At 32.5% G+C, this 21750-nt stretch overlaps 1 protein-coding gene across 2 annotated transcripts in view; it reads right to left on the reverse strand.

The window, feature by feature from the left end:
- Window positions 1-21750, reverse strand: part of CCHa1-R (CCHamide-1 receptor) — a 39702-nt gene that overhangs the window by 13483 nt on the left and 4469 nt on the right. For both annotated transcript variants that reach the window (XM_070643247.1, XM_070643249.1), the window contains exons 2-4: window positions 13429-13874; window positions 2425-2752; window positions 2061-2276 (exon numbers count right to left, since the gene is read on the reverse strand). In XM_070643247.1, coding sequence (XP_070499348.1) covers window positions 2061-2276; window positions 2425-2752; window positions 13429-13682 — 798 coding nt within the window. In that variant the 5' untranslated portion in view covers window positions 13683-13874. The remainder of the gene's footprint in view (window positions 1-2060; window positions 2277-2424; window positions 2753-13428; window positions 13875-21750) is intronic.

The raw sequence follows: 21750 nt of genomic DNA on the forward strand, positions 1-21750 counted from the left end.
GATGCAAAGCATTGCGATGTGAGAAGGGGGATTTAAAAACGATATTTTAAGAGATAACACCCAAACTTTTCAGAGATACGCTAATGAACTTGAACAGCTAAACAAATTCTATCAACTTTAACATGCCCGAGTACCACATATTTATGAAGAAGATTCTAAATTGCCACATCTGTCCGGCTCCAAACTAGAGCCTACTTCAATTTGGTGTTACTAAAATACATAACTTAAATCGAGCCATTAAAGCACCGAGGCAATGGTAGTGCCTTTCTTAATTTGTGCTCCTCGGAATGGGGATATAAGCTGATTAAAATATTTTTCATAAAAAAAGCAATTTTCATTATGAAAATATTCAACCAATATTTGCCAACTTCCCTCTTTTTATTCCATTTAATGCAAAACGAAAACATTAGAAAATGTTTGGGTTGCAAAGAAGTATCAGATCATTTTTCATTGAAACCGAAAAAAATAAGAAAATAATATTTTTTTTTCCTCGATACACAGCACCATATACTGAATAAAAATGAAAACAAACAGGCGTAAACAAGAGGCATAGGAGGAAGAAAATGTGACATTTGCGAAGCTAGCCCAAAGGGTTTTTTTTTTCCATAAATTTTTCACGAACTGAACTTTAACCCAAAAAAAGAGAGAGAACCTTAATGTACATTGGCTAAATACTGCACTAAATTACACAAGTGAAGTTAGGGATTGCTGATCGAGATAAGCATGTAGCGTTAGGGAGAAAGTGAAACATAAATATATCACTTTTTAAGGATAGCCATTAGAAATATAAATTGGATAAAAGGACGTCCTAAAAGCTAATAAGAAACCCATTCATGTATGCAAGGGAACAAATTATATACAGTAAAGTACTTCCGCAACGATAGCAAAAAAAATCAGAATCAATATATTGTTATCGTGCACAATGAGGGGATTTTACTTTTTTCGTCGTTAATTAACAACAATTAATAATGTTAAGCTCTAATTGCTCATGTATAAATGAATTTATTTATACATTTATTTGTAAATATTCAATAGCATTCGGTTTATGATAACTTGTTGGCGGTAATTTGATAAGATAAAAATTAATATAACTGGATTGAGGGTTATCGAGTAGTGAATGTGTTGAGGGTGAAATTGGTAAGCGAACTTGAATTGCACAAAGCGTCTAAATAGTTGCATTTGTGGCAGAGCTCTATTGTCTAAATCTAGTTGTCTCTACTCCCTAGTTGTCTTTACCTATGTTTGGTATACTGCAATCGCATCTAGTTTCAATTCGAGTATTCAAGATTCAGCATAGAATATCATCCAGATACAAGTATATCCTTGTGGACTTTTATGGCACTCAAAAAACGAGCCGAGCGTTTTAACCAAAACGGTGAAATGTAAAAAAAGCTTCAAAACTAGACATTTCCTGGGAATGAACCCACGATCTATGGTACCCAAGGCCAACGCTCTACCATTTAGGTTACGGATGCCACTTCAACGTTCATCGTAATACAACAAAATTGTAGTATGGTAAAGCGGTATCTATATCTGAACTTGTACCAAAGGTACGGATTACTTGGGCCGAATTCTCGGGTAGTGGTATGGTATGACATTATAAGTTACAGTACAGGTATACCACTGGTACAGTATAGGAATACCACATTGCCATAAAAGGTTTACCATTGTACCTTAATAGTAATGATCTTTTCGCGTACCGTACCTTGCCATAAAGGAGAAATCGACTCCTGATGATGAATTTTTTGGACTTATGTTTATTGAGTTTGTCATTTACTTCGATAGATCGTTTAAAAAAATTTTAAAAGTAATTCCAGTTCCATCAATTTTCATCATTAAAAGTCCATCTAAAAATGTCTCCTTCATTGCTCTCAAATCCCTCTCAAACATTCAATATCATCAATAACAACCTCAATTTCCCAGAAGAGCTAATCAACAAACAGGACAGACACGACAACTTCATAAATATTAATCCACAAAGCATGCTAAAGATAACAAAAAATAAAAATAAATTGAACAAATACAATATAAATACATACAGCAGCAAGTGCACTAATTACCTGTCTCTGTACACCTTGAAAATTTTCACCCGGAACATGACTAGCTGCATGAATTAAATGTTTAGCTATTAGAGCATAAAAAACTCCAATTATAAATAATGGTATTGCATAATAGCACAAGAATCGAAACGTCACAATTAATCTTGCGTATCCTTTTCCTAGTTCCGCTGGAAATGGGTAGCATATATTAATGACCTCTCCGTTAATGACAATTTTCTGTAAATTATACAAGAATTACGTGAAGAAAACGAAAATTAATGTCATGTTTTATTAACATAGAATATTATACAAGAGATGTAAGGCGTAAAGGAACAATAAGTAAATGTAAAATAAATAAATAAAAAAAAAACTTGTAAATTATTACTTTAATGTACGATCCTCGTAAAGCTGGTATGCCCAGGCATGCGGCAAGTATCCATATTGAAACAGCAATTATTATTGTTATTCTTGTTGCACGCTTCCCACTATGTGAATGAAATTTACGTAATGGATCACAAATTGCAAAAAATCTGTCACCGCTTAATGCTGTTAAGGTGAATACAGATACGCCAATTGACAAATCCTTAAAATATTCTGATATTATACATAGTGGTTCACCCCATGGCCACGATTTTAAGATGTAAATGACACTTGTTAAGGGTACTGTTGTGACGATAACTAGCAAGTCTGCAAGTGCCAGCGAAAGGATGTATCTACAGGATAGAAGAAAAAAAGAATGTACATTCATGTCATATCATTTCACAGTTAAATAATGACGACTACTTAAAGCAGTCATGTTTTGTAAAAAAATGGAGCATGTAGTAAAAGAATGAGTAAGGAACACTATAAATAATCATTATGTCAGGGTTGTCAAAACAGTAGTTTTTCTACTAAGGGTAACTGTGTAATAATCAGGAATGGAAAGAATGAGCTTGGAAGTGGTTCGAATCCTACTATGAACTATAAGTCTGAACAACACCTTTCAAACTACATAAGATTATTAATCGCAGTGACATCATAATCATACAGACTTGACATAATATTTGATGGACCTAACTGAGAGTTTAGCTTAATGTCAACTTCATGTCTAGAGCAGGGCTGATTTCTCCGGTGGCGGCAAAGTATAGATGCTCCACTGGTGTACCTTTGGTACAGGACAGACACTATTCTAAATAAGTGTATCATTGCACCGTTCCAGTGTTATACATATATCATTCCGTACCATAACATCGATGGAGAAAACGACTCAACACAATACAGTCGCTAGGGCGTCGCTTTTATGGCAAGACGTGAGGGCGAGGGTGCCTTGACAACAACAAGATTGTGAGTTATGTCCATTCTTATGAAGAAATATGAAATTTGCCTAAAACTGATATCCGGAACGACAACTCTGTATCAAATCTTAACTCAACAGAGAACAAAACTTTTCAATGACACTTGTTAGCAGTAGGAAAAAATCATTTCCGCTCAGCACACAGAATGACATTGAAAAATTTATTTCAATTTGTAGTTAGAAGTTAGAGATTATGTCTTGGTGGAATTTAAGTTCTGGATTGGCAATTTAACTTTTACTGTATCTTTTTAAATTTTATTTCGGAAGCAGTTCCTAGTTGTTTTTTATCTTGACTGGATATTACAACAAGTGGAAAATTTCAAGCATTTTTCTGCGTCCATAAAAATGTTTATTTAACACATTAAATGAATTTTATAGATAGACTTGCTCTATGCTGAATTTTGTATTGCTTGTTGTGTTTATATATATTTTTTCCAGATGCACATGCTCTGGAAGTGATGAAAAAATGCAAAACTTCGATTTTAAATATATAAAGCATTTAAGCTGTTAGTTCGAAAATTGCATAAATAATTCAGGGCATACGTTTAGAATGAAATAACTCAACCTAGTTTTGCATGTGATTTTATCAGAATGCTGGAACAAATCATGAAGTTATTGCGATAATTTTGTGAGTTTTCGTGTTTTGAAAATTGAATTTTGGTTGGATTTTTTTAGGAATTTTGTCAACATTTGTTCCTTAATCCGAATAGCACAACGTGTTTACTAGAGCACCGCTCAACCACCGTATTAGCGTCAAGACTCGAATCTTGGTATCTTGATAGCTGATTTTTAAGGCGAACTGATTTAGGGTACTTTATGGCGTTGAATTAACCAAATAGCACTGCTTTGCAATTTGTTATCAAATTTGTAAGGAAAATCTATAGCAATTGCATTCAAACTCCCAAAAATTAATAAATGCTTCCAGAGTTGTCAGCTATTGATTTTTTAATTCAAAAATCTATTCCAGCTACTGGAAACAGATTTGGCACTACTAGGTAAGCTTAGACCTATATCTCCTAAAACCTAGGCATGCCAAAGTGAATTTGATGGTTACTCAAATGTAAATACTACGACACCAGTTACAGATCCCCAAAATATTAAGGCATACAGAACAAGACATAGCATACACACTATAGTATACACATTCTAGTATACACACATCTAGAATCCTACTAAATTATATCCTAATTTTCCTACAAGGGTAATCACTCTAACGTATAAATCCGCAATTTTTTCTAACGCTCTCATCAGAAGCCGCCACGTTATTGTGGATTCATAAAAGCATCTATTCATAAGACCAAAAGAATTTCACTCTTGAAATCATCATAAAAATCAACGTTTACGTTTCAAGTTAACAACCTCTTTACATGTACTTCATCGTTATTTAATGAGGTTAATGATGCTCTTATTATACCACATCCAATTTCCAGGAATCAAAGAGTATAAAAACCACGTCTACATATAATTTCGTGGATGACGATAATGATAATGATATGGCATGATTATGATGATAATGTGCGGAAAGATTTCATCCATTTCAATTATTGCTAATAATACAAGTGTGTATATATTAGATAAATATACCCCACATATTGAATCCATGTGTGCATAGCGTCGATGAGATGTATTCATAATGTAAACATAATTTTCCAATATTAATAATTTTTTTTTTATTTTTTGTTCCCTCCTGCCTGTATGCGAACGTGTTGAATATGTAATCAATCAAAATTATACGATGATTGACCTTCATAAATTGGCGGCACTGAGGGACTTATTAAGTGACTTACTCAGAAATTTGATACCTGATCGGAAAATTAAACATCGAACCTTTTTTCCTATACATACTTTTTTAGGGAGGGAAAGTGTGTGCTGGCTTGTTTTGCTTGACTTAATATCAACGTTAAAAAATCAATTTTGATTCTTTTTCTTTGCTATTCTATAGATGAATTGCTGGTGTAGAAAGCAGAATGTGGAAAAGTTTTGTGGATTTATTTTTCTGTTGCTGTTTGCTTTTCTTTGGTCAGTGTTGGTCAAATTGTGTGTCGCGAACCATTAGTCAATGAATTTCATAGAGCAGTCGTGAACCGCATTTCGTGGGCAAAAAAAAGTTATAACTAGTTGATGGCAAGTTGATGACTAGTTCTAACTTATATTGTCCACTCGTGGTCGTGAACCGCATGTTGTGGGCGAAGCTTGTGCACAGCATGTACAGGACATTTGCTGACTTCACCATCAAGCTCTACCATGCCACCAAAAAAGGTTACCCAACACTGCTTTTGACCAAACTTTTCCGACTTTTTATGAGATAATCACATTAAGTGCTTTATTCCTAGTCACCCAAAAAAGCATTCTCGGAAAAGAATGAACAACATTCCAGGATGTAACAATTTTAATTAAAAGGTTTTTTTGTTATTTTTAGAAGATTAATCAATGGATGATGAATTTCTATTGGGAAATAACTTTAAAGGTCAAAAATGTCAATCAAGAAGATAACAAGACAAAGCATGAGCTAACCTCTAAAGATAAATTTAATGAAAATTAAACGGAAGCAAGAGATGCATTTCATTTTCAAAAAAAGACTGCAAAAGCAGAATTAAAAGCAGTCAAGAAGAAAAGATGGAAATAAAATTTATTCATCATCTTCTGTGTACGTTAAGCTGCTGCTGCACGGCTGATTCTTGTATATATGTATGGCAGTAGTATTTCAATAAATATGAAAATGCAATATTATTGAGTAATGTAACTGATGTCAGCAAAATGGTACAAAAACTAGAGTTTAAAAATATGATCTTATTTAAATGCATTGAAGCATATCATGCTGTATTGTCATGAGTGTTTTGCAATCTACTCAATGATTGAGAGGATCTGTCTCCAATGGGAATTGAACACACTTTTCACAAAGAATGTTCAGAACCTTGCTACTCCTAATTTTCTAGAGAGAAAAGTACAATTTTCATCAAAGTGACCCGAGTGGGATTTGAAACCACGTCCTAAGAATTCTGATTGCATGCTCCTACCGCTGAGCTACCGAGGGTTGTTAGGAAGTGTGACAAAAAGCACTCTTGAACCTTCTTTTTCTACACTTTTGTCGTAAGCCTCGACCAAAACCTCACACGTGATATGTTTCATAGCATTTCCAACAAACTTTCAAAGATTCTTGGCGGTTACTAGTGTGCCGCAGCACATAGACTACCCACTACAGCTTTAAAGTGAAGGGTGCATTTAGATGAGTCGCCTATGAGCTTTATTATGAAGTATAGTTGACTTTTCCATGCAAAATATTACTCAACTTCAAATTATGCCTTAAGCTGCATATAAAGTGACCAACTCCATGGACTTTCCATTAATTTTTACAGAATTATTTAACCAATTCCTCAACAAATCCATCAACAATTATGAATTTACCAAACATTTTTCAGATTCCTGTATAGTCTGCGAAAAATGAATATTTGTGCAATACTAAAATAACAATCTTCAATTGGAATAGACAGTTAAAGCGATAACAATTACAAAATATTTACTTTGAGATTTGAGGCCAAAAGAATCGTTAAGAAAACAGCGAGTATGGTTTTATATAATTAAATGATTTGTTTATGATTACATGAAATTTTATGTACACTTATGACTCACTATTCATTTATATGAGCCAGTGTACAGAACGAATAAATTGCCAAGTGCCTCGTACGGATATAAATTGAATGAAGATGTGTGTACATGCAGAACATGTGTGAAAATTTATGTTCTGTAAAATGTTTGAGAGAGATGAAAATAACATAAAGTTTAGACTAACTTGATATCGGAGAAGATAGATACGCTTTTTATAAAGTGTTTTTTTTCCCGCTTGATACCTAATTATCATCGTCTTCACACTTCACATTAATCGCTATGTAAACATTGTCGAAAACACGATGAATTTTTTTCTCTTTCTTTTATTAAATTCCTTTTTTTCTCTCACTTTAAGCATTCCTGCTGAATATTGTTTCTTTGGATAAAGCATGAATTTTCCATTAAGCGTGAAATATTACTATGCCATTTAAATTTAATTATTCAGTGTTGTTCATCAAATAGCTTGATTCACTTTTCACTTTAGATGCATACAGAGTGTTATAGAGTTTTGCTTGAACTAAGCTAAGTTTAAGTATGATTGAGTAGGCCAATGTGATTTAATCTAGGTTTAGAACAGATTAATACTTTATCCTTACTCAATAATCGGGCGTCGATGAATTTATAACTTACTCAATTCAGTCGAAGTGGCTCGGTGGTAGAATAGTTCAGTATTGTCCTAATTTGAAGTATTGATCTGCGTTCTTAGGTTCGAAGTCATCATTTCAAAGCTAGGAATTTCATTAAACGATTGGTTCTGGTCCACTAAGGTCTACTAAGACACTCTAACTCGCGCAACGAAATAGCGCAGGTTTGGATCTCAATGGTTTGATCAATCATACCAGGAAAGCACACGGAGTTGAAATGGCAAAAAATACGACACCATTGACGTGACACGGTCTGTGTCCAGATAAGATAATATCCAGCATCCAGTCAGATTTACGCCGACCAAGAGTAAGATTAATCTACTAATTATTCCAAGCACTAGGTGCCTATTCATCAGACAATCAATCTCAGGCTTAGACATATCTAATGCAGACTTTGACAGTATCCAGACGTCTCGTTACATTTTATTTCTATTTCATACGCATCCCAACGTATTTATGCAATACTCAAACCCAAATCGAATCATGTTTTGACTAACCAATCAGCCATACAACAACACTGCACTGTAAGTATATGGAAATTTCAAAAAATCTTTCATGATTAATTATAACTTTATATGTATACTTAATGAGTTCCGTATTATTTCATATTAATTCATCCTTTTTCCTTCATACCCTTCCTCTATGTAAATGAGATACTTCAAAGGTTTCATGTTATTGATACATTATATTTATGCATGGAACTTCCTATCATAAAAACTGTTGTAAGTAGCTGAAAAACAACAATCGATGATGTATGTTGTTATGAACATTTTACAGCTAAATTTATTTATAGCACGTTCAAGACTCAAAGTAAAAAGAAGTTGCTGACGACCGCTCTTTTGATTTTTGTCGTCGACTTGTTTGTCTACACACTCAATCATATAGGTCACTTATTGTAGAAATTATGTTAAGTAGGGTTGAAGATATGAATGATTCAAATGTCACAAAACCATCCGTCCTGCTCAATTTTCATGAACTCATGCTGAGATAAAATTCGATAAGATAAGACAAAGTTTCTGTTTTTGTAAAAATCTTTAAAGGAAGAAGAAGCTTCTTTGTTTAAATCATTTGTTGTTGTGCGATTTTCTAGAGGAAAAATACCAGAGTTTTATTGTATAGTCTAAAATTATTTTGTTTTTCCTCGCTGTGAAAAATCTTTACATTATTTCGTTGAATTTTCAAAGATTTATTTTGGTACATCCAAATATGTGAAATGGAAATATTTATTTACATAGTTCGACTTCTAATCACATTGTGGGAAAAATTTTAAAGGAAAAACTTTTCAATTAAACGAATTTGAATAAATTGCGAATTTTTTTTTTCAGGTTTGTTTATGTTATGTATGTCTGAAATAAATTAGATATCGATCATTTCTAGATAATATCAATATTGGAATAAGATTGGGTGTTTTTTTGTTTTTGCGGATGTTAAAGTAGAAATTTAGTTCAGATTAAAGCAATATTAAAGCTATAAATGTAAATTGTGTATCACTTGACAGACAGCTAAACAGACCCTATAATTAGACTAGGCAGTCATTTGGAATCTAAACTTAATTTAGATCAAATTTTCGGATTAGAATTTATGAAACTAACCCGATTGGATTACTTAGGTAGAACTAAGTGGAATATTATCATCCGCTTAACACTTACTAGGAATCTACTGACATTTCCTTGGCAGAATTCATGCTTTGGACTTGGATGTCATTCTTAAGCAGATGCCGACTGATTCTAAATATAGGTCACTTAACTTAGTGCCGTATGAACAACATCTATATATGTGCCTATCTAGAATAGTGAAAATGCTTGTGCTTTAGAACTAGACACTGCCGTGAACATTGTGAGAATCCTTGCCATATTGGCAACCTTCTTTTTAATAATTGAGTAATCTGTCTCTGGTGGGAATCGAACGTACTCACAAAAGAGTGAAGAAGATTTTATTCGGTCTGATGCTTAGCTACTCGACCGCAAAATAATTAAAATCTCACTGGAAGATTTAAATTTATATAGCTCGATGCCACAGTCCACTCTGGCCATACATCACAGATACCAACTGGACATTGCCTTACTATTAATTTGTTATATTATATTTTTGTCCATTCGAGCAAAATGGATCTAAATTGCATTTTCTAATTTCCAATCTAAAAAGTTTCCCAAACAAAAATCAATTCTTCTACCTTTAAACTTTTAGTTTAGTCCGTACATTCTATAACTCAAGAACTTTACTTGTCCGACACCCAAATCTCTTGAAATTTATTGAAAAATGTTCATTCAGTGCTACTTAAGGACTTTCGTTCTGTAGATATTAAAACAATAAGATTGTGTTAACAATTATCGGCTTTTGGGATTCAAAAAAGGTCACCCATCCTTAATTTCATTTGTCCTTTTTAATGGATTTATTGAGATTCAAGATTGTTTACACAGTAGATTACGAATGGAAAGGAATGTGTTAAGGGTATTTCTTATTTATTCAGAATTTTACCAATTTTCCACTTGAATTTGAATGATTTTTTTTGCAGAAATGAGAAAAAGACATTTAGTATATCCAGGGGAGAACTTGACACAATTAAGTAAAATGCAAATCTGTCAAATATGTTTTTTTAAAAGTCATTGTACCCAAAGTCATAAACAGAGTTCCATAAAGTAAATATTTCACTTCACAAGAATGTTTTAAAAGAGAGAAAATTTTCAATTTAGCAGAGATGTAGAGTTGAGCTTTGTCATGAAAATACATTTGTATGTAAATTTTGCTATCCGAACAGAGATGAAAAATTTCATGACTGGGCGAAAGAATGAAGGAACGTCTTAATTTCCGCTTGTGGACATCTTTTAAAGAATCGCATAATTTATTGTGAATCCTGAGTCTTTAATTTAAATTTCTTCGGTCTTTAAAGATTCATTCATAAATTTTCTAGCTTTAGTACGGTAAATTGGTGCTGCTGGATATGCTAATTAGGTGATAATACGGATTAGTCTACCTATAAATGGAAAGTAAACAAGGCAAATTTATGAACGATGTAGGATGATGAAGTGCATTAGAAAATCTAATTTTTCAAAGCATGCTGGGCGAATTAGATTATCAGACATTTGTTGGTGCTACATAATATCACAAGAACCCCCTTAGCTGTAATTTAAACACTCAAAAATACAACATGATCTCAGATTCACCTTTCTTGTCTCATAAAAAAATACATAAAAAATATTTCAAAGACATTATGAGCACGGGGAGATGAAATCATATGTATATCCACTATATGAGCTTGATCTACTTTAAAGTAATATCATGTAAATATCAAGAAGTTCTTAATCTATTCACCAAACGTATAAAAGAAGCAAAGTTTCTGTTCATCGACTTTTCTTTTAAGTTGATTATCCTTATTAATAAGAATTAACTTCCAAAGAAAAACTTAATAAGCTCTTTAAAGCTTAACAAAAATGAGGATGGCAAATTGTTTTGAATTTTATTAAACAATGCGATTAATTAAATGAGCTTTCATTCAAAGTTATTCACATTGATGAGGTCAGAGGTGTTAAATGGGATTAAGAAGTGATTAAGGTATAATGGTATTAAAGAGACAGTGATTTTAGGACAAGCATGACTGACACAAATGAAGAAAGCTTTCCCACGGAGCTTTAAAGACTCCGCAAAAGCTCTTTTAATGGTGTCTCTTTTCGACTACGGCAGTGGTGGGCAATCCTTTCATATTTGTGAAAATAGATACTTAGGAGTCATGGCAGTCACTTGGCTGTCATGAATAATTTGTGCCAATCGGGTAAATCTTGACCGAAAACGCACAAGACATGCTTTTAATGTAATTCCCCAAAAATTTAGTGCCGCGACATACAAATTGCCAATCACTGGATTACAGAGACACATGGATGTCATATGGAAGCGGCCTCCATTTAGTGCTTATAAAAGAGTTTTTACGAAGCCCATAAAGCTCCGTGGCGAAGCCTTCTTCTTCATTTTGCGTCCCTTGCAATGATTGACATTATTAGAATCAAATTTCACGATGTTCATTTAATGCACTGCAGATTAATAGAAATAAATGTCATGACAATAGATTTTGATCACAATGGCAATGACTAAAGAATGAACAGCATGAATGAGGAATGAATAAACGATGTTTATGTCATTCTGTCACAACCCATTTCAATCCTTTATCCAACTCTGGGATTAATAATAAATTTTTGGCAATCTTCTACTTATTCATAAGAACTTTTCAATTCCCAATAGTCAATCTTGTTACCCTCGGCAAAGATTCGCAACGATGATCGCATTATTGCTTTATGGCTGGTCTCAACGTCAATTTTCAACTATTCCAATAAAGCAGGCCATAAGATTAGTCAACCTAATATATTGCAATAATGAAAATGGAAATTGAGTAAGACATTTTGCAGCTCACGAACGCAGATTCTTTTCCTGGCGTTCTTCTTAAACGCAAATAAATTCTATCCTCTAAGCTGAGCACATTGAACTTCTTACTTTCTTGAGGAAGATAAAAAAAGTAAGGAAAAGAAGCTAAATCCCACCCAAAAATAGAATAAAAATTTCTTGTTTGCCTTCATCACACACAACACCACCAAAAAAAGCAGTAAAAGCAGCGTGGAGAGGAAATGTTGACAAGAATAAAAAAAATTCGCCTGAAACGAGAGGAAAAATTAATTTCCCACAGTGGAACAGTAGAGGCAAATAAAAGGAAAATAAAAGTGAGTGGATCTTATATTTATTTGTGGATGACAAACTAGTTGAAAAATGAATGTTGTTTGTGTATTGATTTGAGGGGTTTGAAGACGCATCCAGTCCAATGGGATAATTATTTAGTACTTCCAAAAAGTCGAAATTTTTAGATTTTGGCCAATTTTTCGTACCAAAAAATTATCCCGTCCAACGAAATAATTTTTTAGTACTTCCGAAAAGTCAAAATTTTCAGATTTTGGCCAATTTTCCATACCAAAAAATTATCCCGTCCAATGGGATAATTTATCCCGTCCAACGGGATAATTTTTTAGTACTTCCAAAAAGTCAAAATTTTCAGATTTTAGCCGATTTTTCATACCAAAAAAAGGTATAAGAGCATCTACAATTCAATCTCTATCGAACCATTTGATATCTTTCAACATGATCGAATTCCACCCTTATTTCCTAAATTTCCTTTTTGAAAGTCTTTAATTAAAGAGTATCAAAAATTTCATTTTAATAACTGCTAAAAAGGTCAAGTGCTAAAATCTCCAATCGAGGTATCAAATTTTAAAGACTACCTACTCAGAAATCAAGTTTTACTGCTTTTTAATTGAAAAAAAATTAGTACCTTTATCAATTCATCATTTCGTAATCAGAGCAAGTCAGACAATCTGTCAGTAGCAGATAAAATCAGCATAGAATCAAGGATATCTCAATATGGAAATACTAAAAATCTCTAGAATGGTCGTTTGAATATAAAAAATAAGATGAAGAGATGTCAAATAAGGAAGAGATAAAGGAGGTAGTAAGGGTGCGAAATGACTATTTCAGTAATGGGCAACCTGTGTGTCGCGGCACAATAGTGTGTCGGTATAAATTATTGAAAATGCAATCAACCGTGCACATGACATGCGTGACATACCACCAAGGTGTGCCCCAAAAAATAAAAGGTTGCTCACCACTGGACTTTTCGGATCATCATAATAAAATTGAGAGAAATGAGAAAGATAAGGAAGAGATTTTTTTTATCTTTGTGTTACGGAACCTATAAATTTGAATCATTTCCATTTTTTCCATAATCATATTGAATAAAAGGGTATAAAATGTAATTTTGGCATTTACTCACGTATTTGGTACGTTCCGCATGGTTCGATGTCGAAAAAATATCAATATTAAGCATCCATTTCCAAGAACTCCAATTATGAATATGAGAGCAAAAATTGTTGGAATAATGTATGTTTCTAAACGATCTTCATATTTAACATATGGCACTTCCGTAGCTGTTAAATTATCCAATAATGTTGAATTCTCATAATCCATTGTAAACGTACTGTCGTAGAATGTTGCATTATCGTAAAAAAATTCAGTAATAAATTCCATCTTGACGAAATTTTTTTACTTCCTTGAATTTTCCACGTTTTTACCTTCGAGCACAAACTTTTCTTCCTTTACTTTTATTTTTACCACGAAAAAATATACAAAAATAAAACTCTTTTAATAACTTTATAACTTTTACACACACATTTTATATGTTTTTCTGCATTGTTTGTCTTTTCACTTTACTTCTATTACCTACGTTAAAAAAGAAAAGAAAAAAGTTAATTTTACTTTAGGGCGATGGACTACTTAGTAGAAAGATTTGTAACACTTATTGGACTGGAGATGAATATGAAAAAGTAGGGCAGTGAAATATTGTGTTGAAATACATTGTTGACACAGATTTTATGGTAATGAGGAGATGTCTGAGATGCTTTAAGAATCAATGTATAGAATTTAGACCGTAGGATTGGCTTGAAGATGAAACAATTTAATGTTTGTTTAAAGTGACATTTCTAGGTGAATCTTGAATCTTAGAATCAATATTGGAAAGAAAAGGTGATTTTTGCAACTGTTGTATCACGCACACCTGGGTAGTTTAAGCCTCGAATCGAACCGTTCACTTCTAGTGTGGCATGGTACACAGTTTGGGGAGCACTGCTCTATTAAGGACGTTAGTATCTTCAGCTAAATTTTGGGGTCAAAATTCCTCTTTTTGGAACAATTCTTCAATTTGGCAAATTTATCACTATAACCGTCACTTTTAAGGCAACCCTTCACTTCAGGGAGGTAGCCAGAAATTATGGAGGTCGGGTTAAGTTTATTTGAATTTTTTTAGTTGATCGCAAGAGGTGATTTTTGGATTTTTTTACGAAAATCCCTTGAAAATTGGAAATTTAAGATTCAGTTGAGGGAATTAATCCTGAATGCATCCCTGCCCTATTTTAAATTAATTTTTGAGCACTAACGCTACTTTTGAGTATACTAAGTTTGAATTATCACACGTAATAAGTGACCACGTCTGAACCACATTAAAGAATCAATTCCGCCCAAGTAGTCACCCCTTCAACAATGTCCCAAGCTCAACAAAACAAAAAGTACGTGAGTAAGCAAACAATTCTTTGTTTGCGCACTTTTATTTAACTTTATAGCTCTAGATTGTCTTTCAAATAGAAAATAACAATATCAATTTAAAGAGCATTCATTCAACCATTTCTGTCTTGTTGTTGTATAGGAAGGTAATATCGCAAAGTGTTAACCGCTTCTGGCTAGAGATGAGAGTATCATAATAAAATTTTATAGCTTAAATATCATAAAGCATAAGTATAACCGATTCATAGACGGAAGAGACGAGTATGAATGAAAATGTGGTTTGGTGCCAAGTAAGGAACAGCATACAAACACATTAAACTTTTCAACCACTTATCCCACTTCTCGTTTCGTTTTCTTTTTTCCTTTCTTCTTTGCCACTTTTGTCAGTTGATATTCAATAAACGTCGATGAAAAAACTTTTTCTATATTCAGTCTTTTGCCCTTTCCATCCAACACACATTTTCACATTCACAATGCAAGAAAAGTTCCTTTCAATTATTTATTTCGTTCCATTCAGTCACTAAATGCTTGAAAGCTAAGTAACTTCCACAAATTATTGTGATGGAAATTTTATTCTTTTATATTCCTATTATTTCCTTCCCTTACTTCACTTCTTATTATTGTTTTTTTTTTTTTTTGCTGCCTTTTTTTCGTGAACAGAAGCGACCCACAAATTTTATTTCAATTACATGCTTTTTGTGTCAGGCTCGTGGATACTTGCTTATTTGAATGACAATTTTTACACATTTTTTTTCTTTGCAAGAGTAATTTTGCAATTGTCAAGTCTGTTGACTGTCAGACTGAATAGTTTTTAAGTAGTTTTCCACAATTTACCCAAATAGCACAAGTCGGGTAAATGATAAAAAATAAGGCATCAGTAAACGTGACTCTAAAACGGTGTCGGATTTGAACCTAATCTGAACTGTTTCGTAATAACGCTGTTCCTTGTATAATCCATTTCTGTGGGCTTTTCCACATTAAGATGTAAACCAGATTGGGCACTAAGTTAGGATCACGTCAACCTGATGTCGAATTGTTGATCAATTAACCGATTTGTGCTCTTCAGGTTACTCATATCTGTATTCCTTCCTTTTCATGTGCTCACTAAACACTTAATTTAAAGCAAGACAATCAGGCCGGTAGTTCTTTCCCTCCAAGCAACACAACTAAAGAAGGCTCCTCCACTAAGCTTTTAAGGCTCCGCTAAACCTCTTTTATCAACACAAAATGAAAGCCACGTACATGCCTGTATGCCATGCCTACAGTTTCAATTGTGTCGCTTGAATCTGTCTAAGTCAAAAAGGGGTGAGAAACTAAGCATAAAATTTTTAATTTTGAAAAGTTCGTTACATTTTCATTACATCTAAGTTGCATTGCAGCTATTTTAAGGTAAGTGGCGAGTAAACCAGTTGATATTTTAGCATGTGCTGAATGGTTTAATATACGATAAAATATGTAAATTCATTACAAAAGAATTCTAAGCTTCCAAACATTTTGGATGAAGAATTTTCCAGAATGCGTCAGATATGCGCCATTACTTGATTATCCAGTACCGCAATTCTACTAAAACCACCATTTCCATTTTTTATTACATTATTCCCCGAATTTAATTTTCTCTTTAAACGAAACTTTTATTTATGACAAAAAAAAGCTCACTCCATAATCTATTTAATTCTACTTCCTACAAAGCATTAATCAGCGATTCTATGTGAAAAGTTTGGCAATGAAATATTTTTTCCTATCACATTTGCACTAAGAAATGAATAAATTATCCTTAATATTACCAAATAGTTGTAAACAAACTTTTTTCTTATATATTGCTGGGAAATAAAGTCTATAAATTTCTCTCACATGAAGGAAAACGCCACTGATGACAAATCTAACATAAAATCTCAATTTAATGGAGTCAGTGTTAAGGAAACTAGTAAAAAAAACTTGAATTTTTATGCGAATGCTGGAATAATTCAGTTGGAATCTAATACAGTCTTGATAGTAAATATATATAACCCATGTACAGCTCTCGGGACATTCATTCAAGATACTATAGAAGATTGCAATATTAGAAAAGATTATATAGGATTTACATAAATCAAATATTATATGGGTTTTCTACTGTAAGTAAGACACATTATACTACAATCAACGAATGGTAGTAAGGAAAGGAAAATGGTCTTTGAACTGCCATTAAACTCAAATAACACTACATAAAATCTACACAGAAAAAAAAATAAAATCAATATTTTTCAAAGATTACTTAATTTTATGTCCCAGTCTGTGTTATTCTTGAATAAATCATGAAATTGATTTGAATGAAATGAAAAATTGATCAGCATGGTAATAAATAAGAACAGATTTTATGTGTAATTTACATTTTTATTAGATTTTGGTTTGAAATCTTGATATTTTTTTTAGAATTATGCAGCTGAAGTTTATGATGTAATGTAAATAAGGATATGGAGGATATCTCACACGAATAGTACGAGTTGGTTAATCGATTCAAAATCCATCATGACTCTGGAGATAGTACTTGATTTAAATCGAATTCAGCATGAAGGCAGAGTTACGTCGGTGTGTGGCCGGGTTATTGGTCGATTAACCTTTTTTTGATATACGGGGACATGAATGTATATGCTTAATCAATAGTCAAGATGATAGTTGACCTATTGATTCACTGTGAAAGTGTTATTAACCTTGGCTCCAAGTTGGAGCATGGTTCAAGTAAGTAAGTAAGATGTGGTACCCTAATCCATAAAGATATAGATCCGAGCTTCATAAATACTGAAATAATTAGCAAAAATGTACATATGTAGTCATTTGTTGGTTAGAGGTTTGTTTGCTCTATGTTCAACAAGCTACTGAGTTTCAAACAAAGAAGCGGAACTGATTAGTTCCGCAACCACGATTTAAATAATTAATCATGTTTATATGGTAGCTCATTTACGATTTTTTTGAAGAGCTTGACTTTTACTATGCAATAATCCATGCAACACAGTTTAATTAGATATTGAGATTTAATTTACCAGTTAACTCGGAAAGCACATGGCAAGCACATGGTTTCAGCAAAAGGGTAATTTGACTCTAGCCTGAGGTTTGACTTCATCGAATGTTGCCTGAAACCAATGTCACGCGGTCCTGGGGTTGGATTTTGACCATTTCTACCGCATATGCTTTCCGAATAAGCATTAATCCAATAAACAAAAACAGTATTTTTCCATTAAATTCAGAGTCAAAGATCAAACACTCAGCATGCAGAAACCGTATATATTCAGACTATAGAATTTAATTAAATAAAATTATATAGTCTGAAAAGTTTTTAAACAATTTCACAAAAGCTCTGTCGTCAACTTTTAAAGAATAGTTATTGTTTAATGGACGATGTATGTATTCTATGCCACACATGTTTTACATGATCAAAAGTTTACTCATACTAATCTGTATGTTGTTGCACAAGCTGGGAAATTATATATGAACATTTCTAAATGATTGAAAAGCTTTTGAGTGAAAAAGGAACAAAAGCTTAGAAAACAAAAGAATGAATGCATTACTGTAAAATCGATTTCAATGTATGTGAGCGTAGCAATAAAAATCATTCAATCATTTTTTTTTGTGGGATTTAAGAAGGAAAATTTTTTATAACAAGCTTTAAAAAGCTTTAGTCAAACAAAAAGATTTTGTGCTAAAAGCTTTTATGAAAATTTTCATAATAAAAAAAAAATATTGTCTGTTCATAATTGCTTCCTGCGTGTGTGTGCTTATGCTTCCGACATTTCTTTGGGTTTGTATTTCTAATTTATGATTTCTTTTTGTGCCTGCTCAAAAAATTTATTAAAGACCTAAAATATTGGTTTTTATTGAACCCAAAAACTCGTTATCTGATGATTAAGGATCAAAATTTTAAATTTCTTTGTGATTAATTCACTGGAGGGCCATTAAGGATCGATATTAGGAATAGATTAGAGAGATTGAGGTCTATTATGTTTTTTATTGGAATCTCTTGAAAATTGAATCTCAAATTTTCAACTTGGGAAAAGATTGAGTAAAGATTGCCACTTCTTCATAGCTCCCTGTGAAATGATCTGTTTTGAAAATAAGCTTGAAATTGTATGAAAAATAACGGTCAAACTTTGTTCAAAAATTAACGGAAGGTAAAATTTTAAATTTTTGAAGCAGAAAAAAACACGTATTTTTGTGAAAAAAAAAATGGAAAAATCACCAATTAAAGCATTTAGCCTTGCTTGCAAAAACTGGGTTTTAAGCTACTAAACAAATCGATAAGCTAATAACTCGATGATACAGAGCTAACAATGTCAATCCATCAATTTATTCAATTTAATTAAAGAAATGTTTATTCATCAGAGTTCAATTACAGGCTGAACTTTCCTATGAAAAAGGGGATTTCAACTATGTTCAATAAATATTGTTCAAATCTCAAATGAACGTTATGACAGTTGGATTTGATTTTTGGCTAATAAAAGAGCTGTAGCAAAATCATGACGAAGACTTCTTCATTTATATTACTCGGAATGTAGAATAAAAGTTAGCAATTTCATACCCAAATCAAATTTAAAATTCATACATTTACAACAAATTACATGATAAAATTTAATCAGCAATTCTCAAGTACAAAAAAAAGTTAAAACACACTCAATCTTGAATGAGATAATTAAATTTTCTGAAATGTAAATAAACATTTTCTCGTCTGCAGGTTTTTCATCGCGACTTGTTGATTTTTTATGATGATTTGCATCATTGAATTGGCTGTCTTTAAAAAATTTTCAATTTTCTCATTTCAATATAAATTTCCAGTAGATTTAAAAACCATAAACTTTGGTGCTTTAACATCACATTCGATTATCTTTTGTTCCCAAACTCAAATTCAATTAATGCGTATTAGGGCCAGAAGAAAATTTTATTAAAAAGCCACAAAACCGCTTTTATGGGTTGTTAACATATAATGCCTGGAAAGCAAGAAGTAAAAATTTACCGTCTTTTTTGACAGCGGTAATGCAATTAATATACTTATGAGGGTTAAAAAATGAATAATAAATTCAGATGCTCAAAGCAAAAAAAAAAAAAAAAGCTGTCGTTCTAAAAACATAAAATTAATTTTATTCATACAGAAAAATCAAGGAAAAGCTTGAAATTATTAATAAGGGGATGTTTTGAATGTTTTGTACATAAATCGAAAGAAGAGACTATCTTGAAGTTTCTTTATGAATTGGAGGGTGATGTATCGTTTTAAGAAGGGATTCAACCTCTCTAGGTTTGATCTCCAAGGGGATTTCTATGTGTATTTCAACCTGAAGGGTATAGGATCAGATCATTAGTTCTTCCAGAATATATTAAACCTTAGTCTTACTAGGTTCCCATAATTTATCAAGAGAAAATGGGTATAAGACTCGACTTAGCAGGACTACATTGTAGAAGACCCTTTGTCCTTTTGAACAGCATTAGAGGCGTCTGTTTTGACTTGTATAATCCAGATTCTTGAAGTTCTTTTGACTCTGGTTAGCAGCGATGGTCGAGTAAACAGAGTATCGGCATTATAAGTTGACGATCTAAGTTCGATCCCAAGTCAAGGGAAAGTAAAGCATGAATTGAGTGCTTTTTGGTTGTTTTAGGTCACACTCGTGACCATCAATTCGTGGTATTCACGTCACACAAAATGGGCTAAATTTATTGCAAGAGTCCAAAAATGAAGAAGGACAAGCCATTCGGAGACGGCTTCCATTTGATGTCAATAAAAAAGATTTAACGGTGCTTTTATAATTTTGTGGCTTCATTTGTGTCGCTCGGGAAATAACAACCAAAATGAATGTTTAATCTTGCAATTAGCATGAGCTTTTATAAAATTTATTACGCACTCTACAAACAACCCCCGAAATGAGCATTTCATGAATATTTTTTGAAAATATGATTCATCCTTATCATTTCGTCTGTAATTAGCATGGGCATTTGCCCCTATTAAAATTTCCTTTTTATTCTCATGATCCTCTCAGATGCTCCTGTAGTAATAAGCTTTTTATTATTTTCGTCCTCTTGCTCTCTTTTTTTCCCTCAATATGTATCCCCTATATTGAATAATAAAATATAAAGCTCGACCTCCCTTATCACCAAGCGACTCAAAAAAGTTTCCATAGAGTATAATGATAATCATTGCCAATGTATTGACGTGTATGAGTATCATAATAAAAAATGAGGAAAATAAATCGCATTAAAAAAGGACAGAAAAATGTGGGGATCGTAAATTGTGGAGAGATACATACTTCTTTATAGGCATGGAGCAAAAAATGTCATTGTAAAGTCATTCTTGTAGATGATTACGGGAATTTACGTAAAGCTAAAGTTAACAAATGATTTTACTCTCTTTATGATGTGATAACTCAGCCTTAGACTTACTTCCCAACAATCAATCAACTTATTTCGCCTTTCAGCATTTTAATCACGTTTAAAGAAAAAAATTTTCATGTCTTCTTGTTATTCTTATCGGTTTTTAAAGCTCAACAATAAAGAAGAGTGAAAAATTAATAAGGAAAAGTATGAGAGACTTAATTCTATGCCTATGCTTTTTTAGATCGAATAAATTTTATTTTGAGATACTCTTACAAAAATTAAATGTGACAGCATAAAGCGAATAAAAGTGTCATGACGAGAGTTGGAAATATTTCGTGGAAATTCTTTTATCGGCGTGAATTGTCTTGTGTCTTTTGGTGATTTATTGGGGATTTATGGAGGAAATCTGATACTTTGTCAAATTGTTCTGAAAATTTTTTTGACAAATTTTGTGGAAATTTTTGAGTTGTCAAGTTCAATATAAATCAGGAACTATTTTAAACCGCAAGAGAGATTTTAAGGGAATTTCCGGGAATCTCGGTCTCAACAAATCTCAAAAGCAAGAAGTTTTGGTCTGGGTATCAAGAACATTTAATATTGATTTTCGATCAAATGTCAAAAGACAGTCTAGGCATGATCTAGACTCTAATGAAAATAAAAATTACTAGATTTGTAGTGACTCTATAAACTTTTGAAACTTGGAAAT

Source organism: Chironomus tepperi, unplaced genomic scaffold (genome assembly GCF_022539635.2).
Source record: "Chironomus tepperi strain 1889 unplaced genomic scaffold, CSIRO-AGI_Ctep_v1 contig_309, whole genome shotgun sequence".
Classification (NCBI taxonomy): Eukaryota; Metazoa; Arthropoda; class Insecta; order Diptera; family Chironomidae; genus Chironomus; species Chironomus tepperi.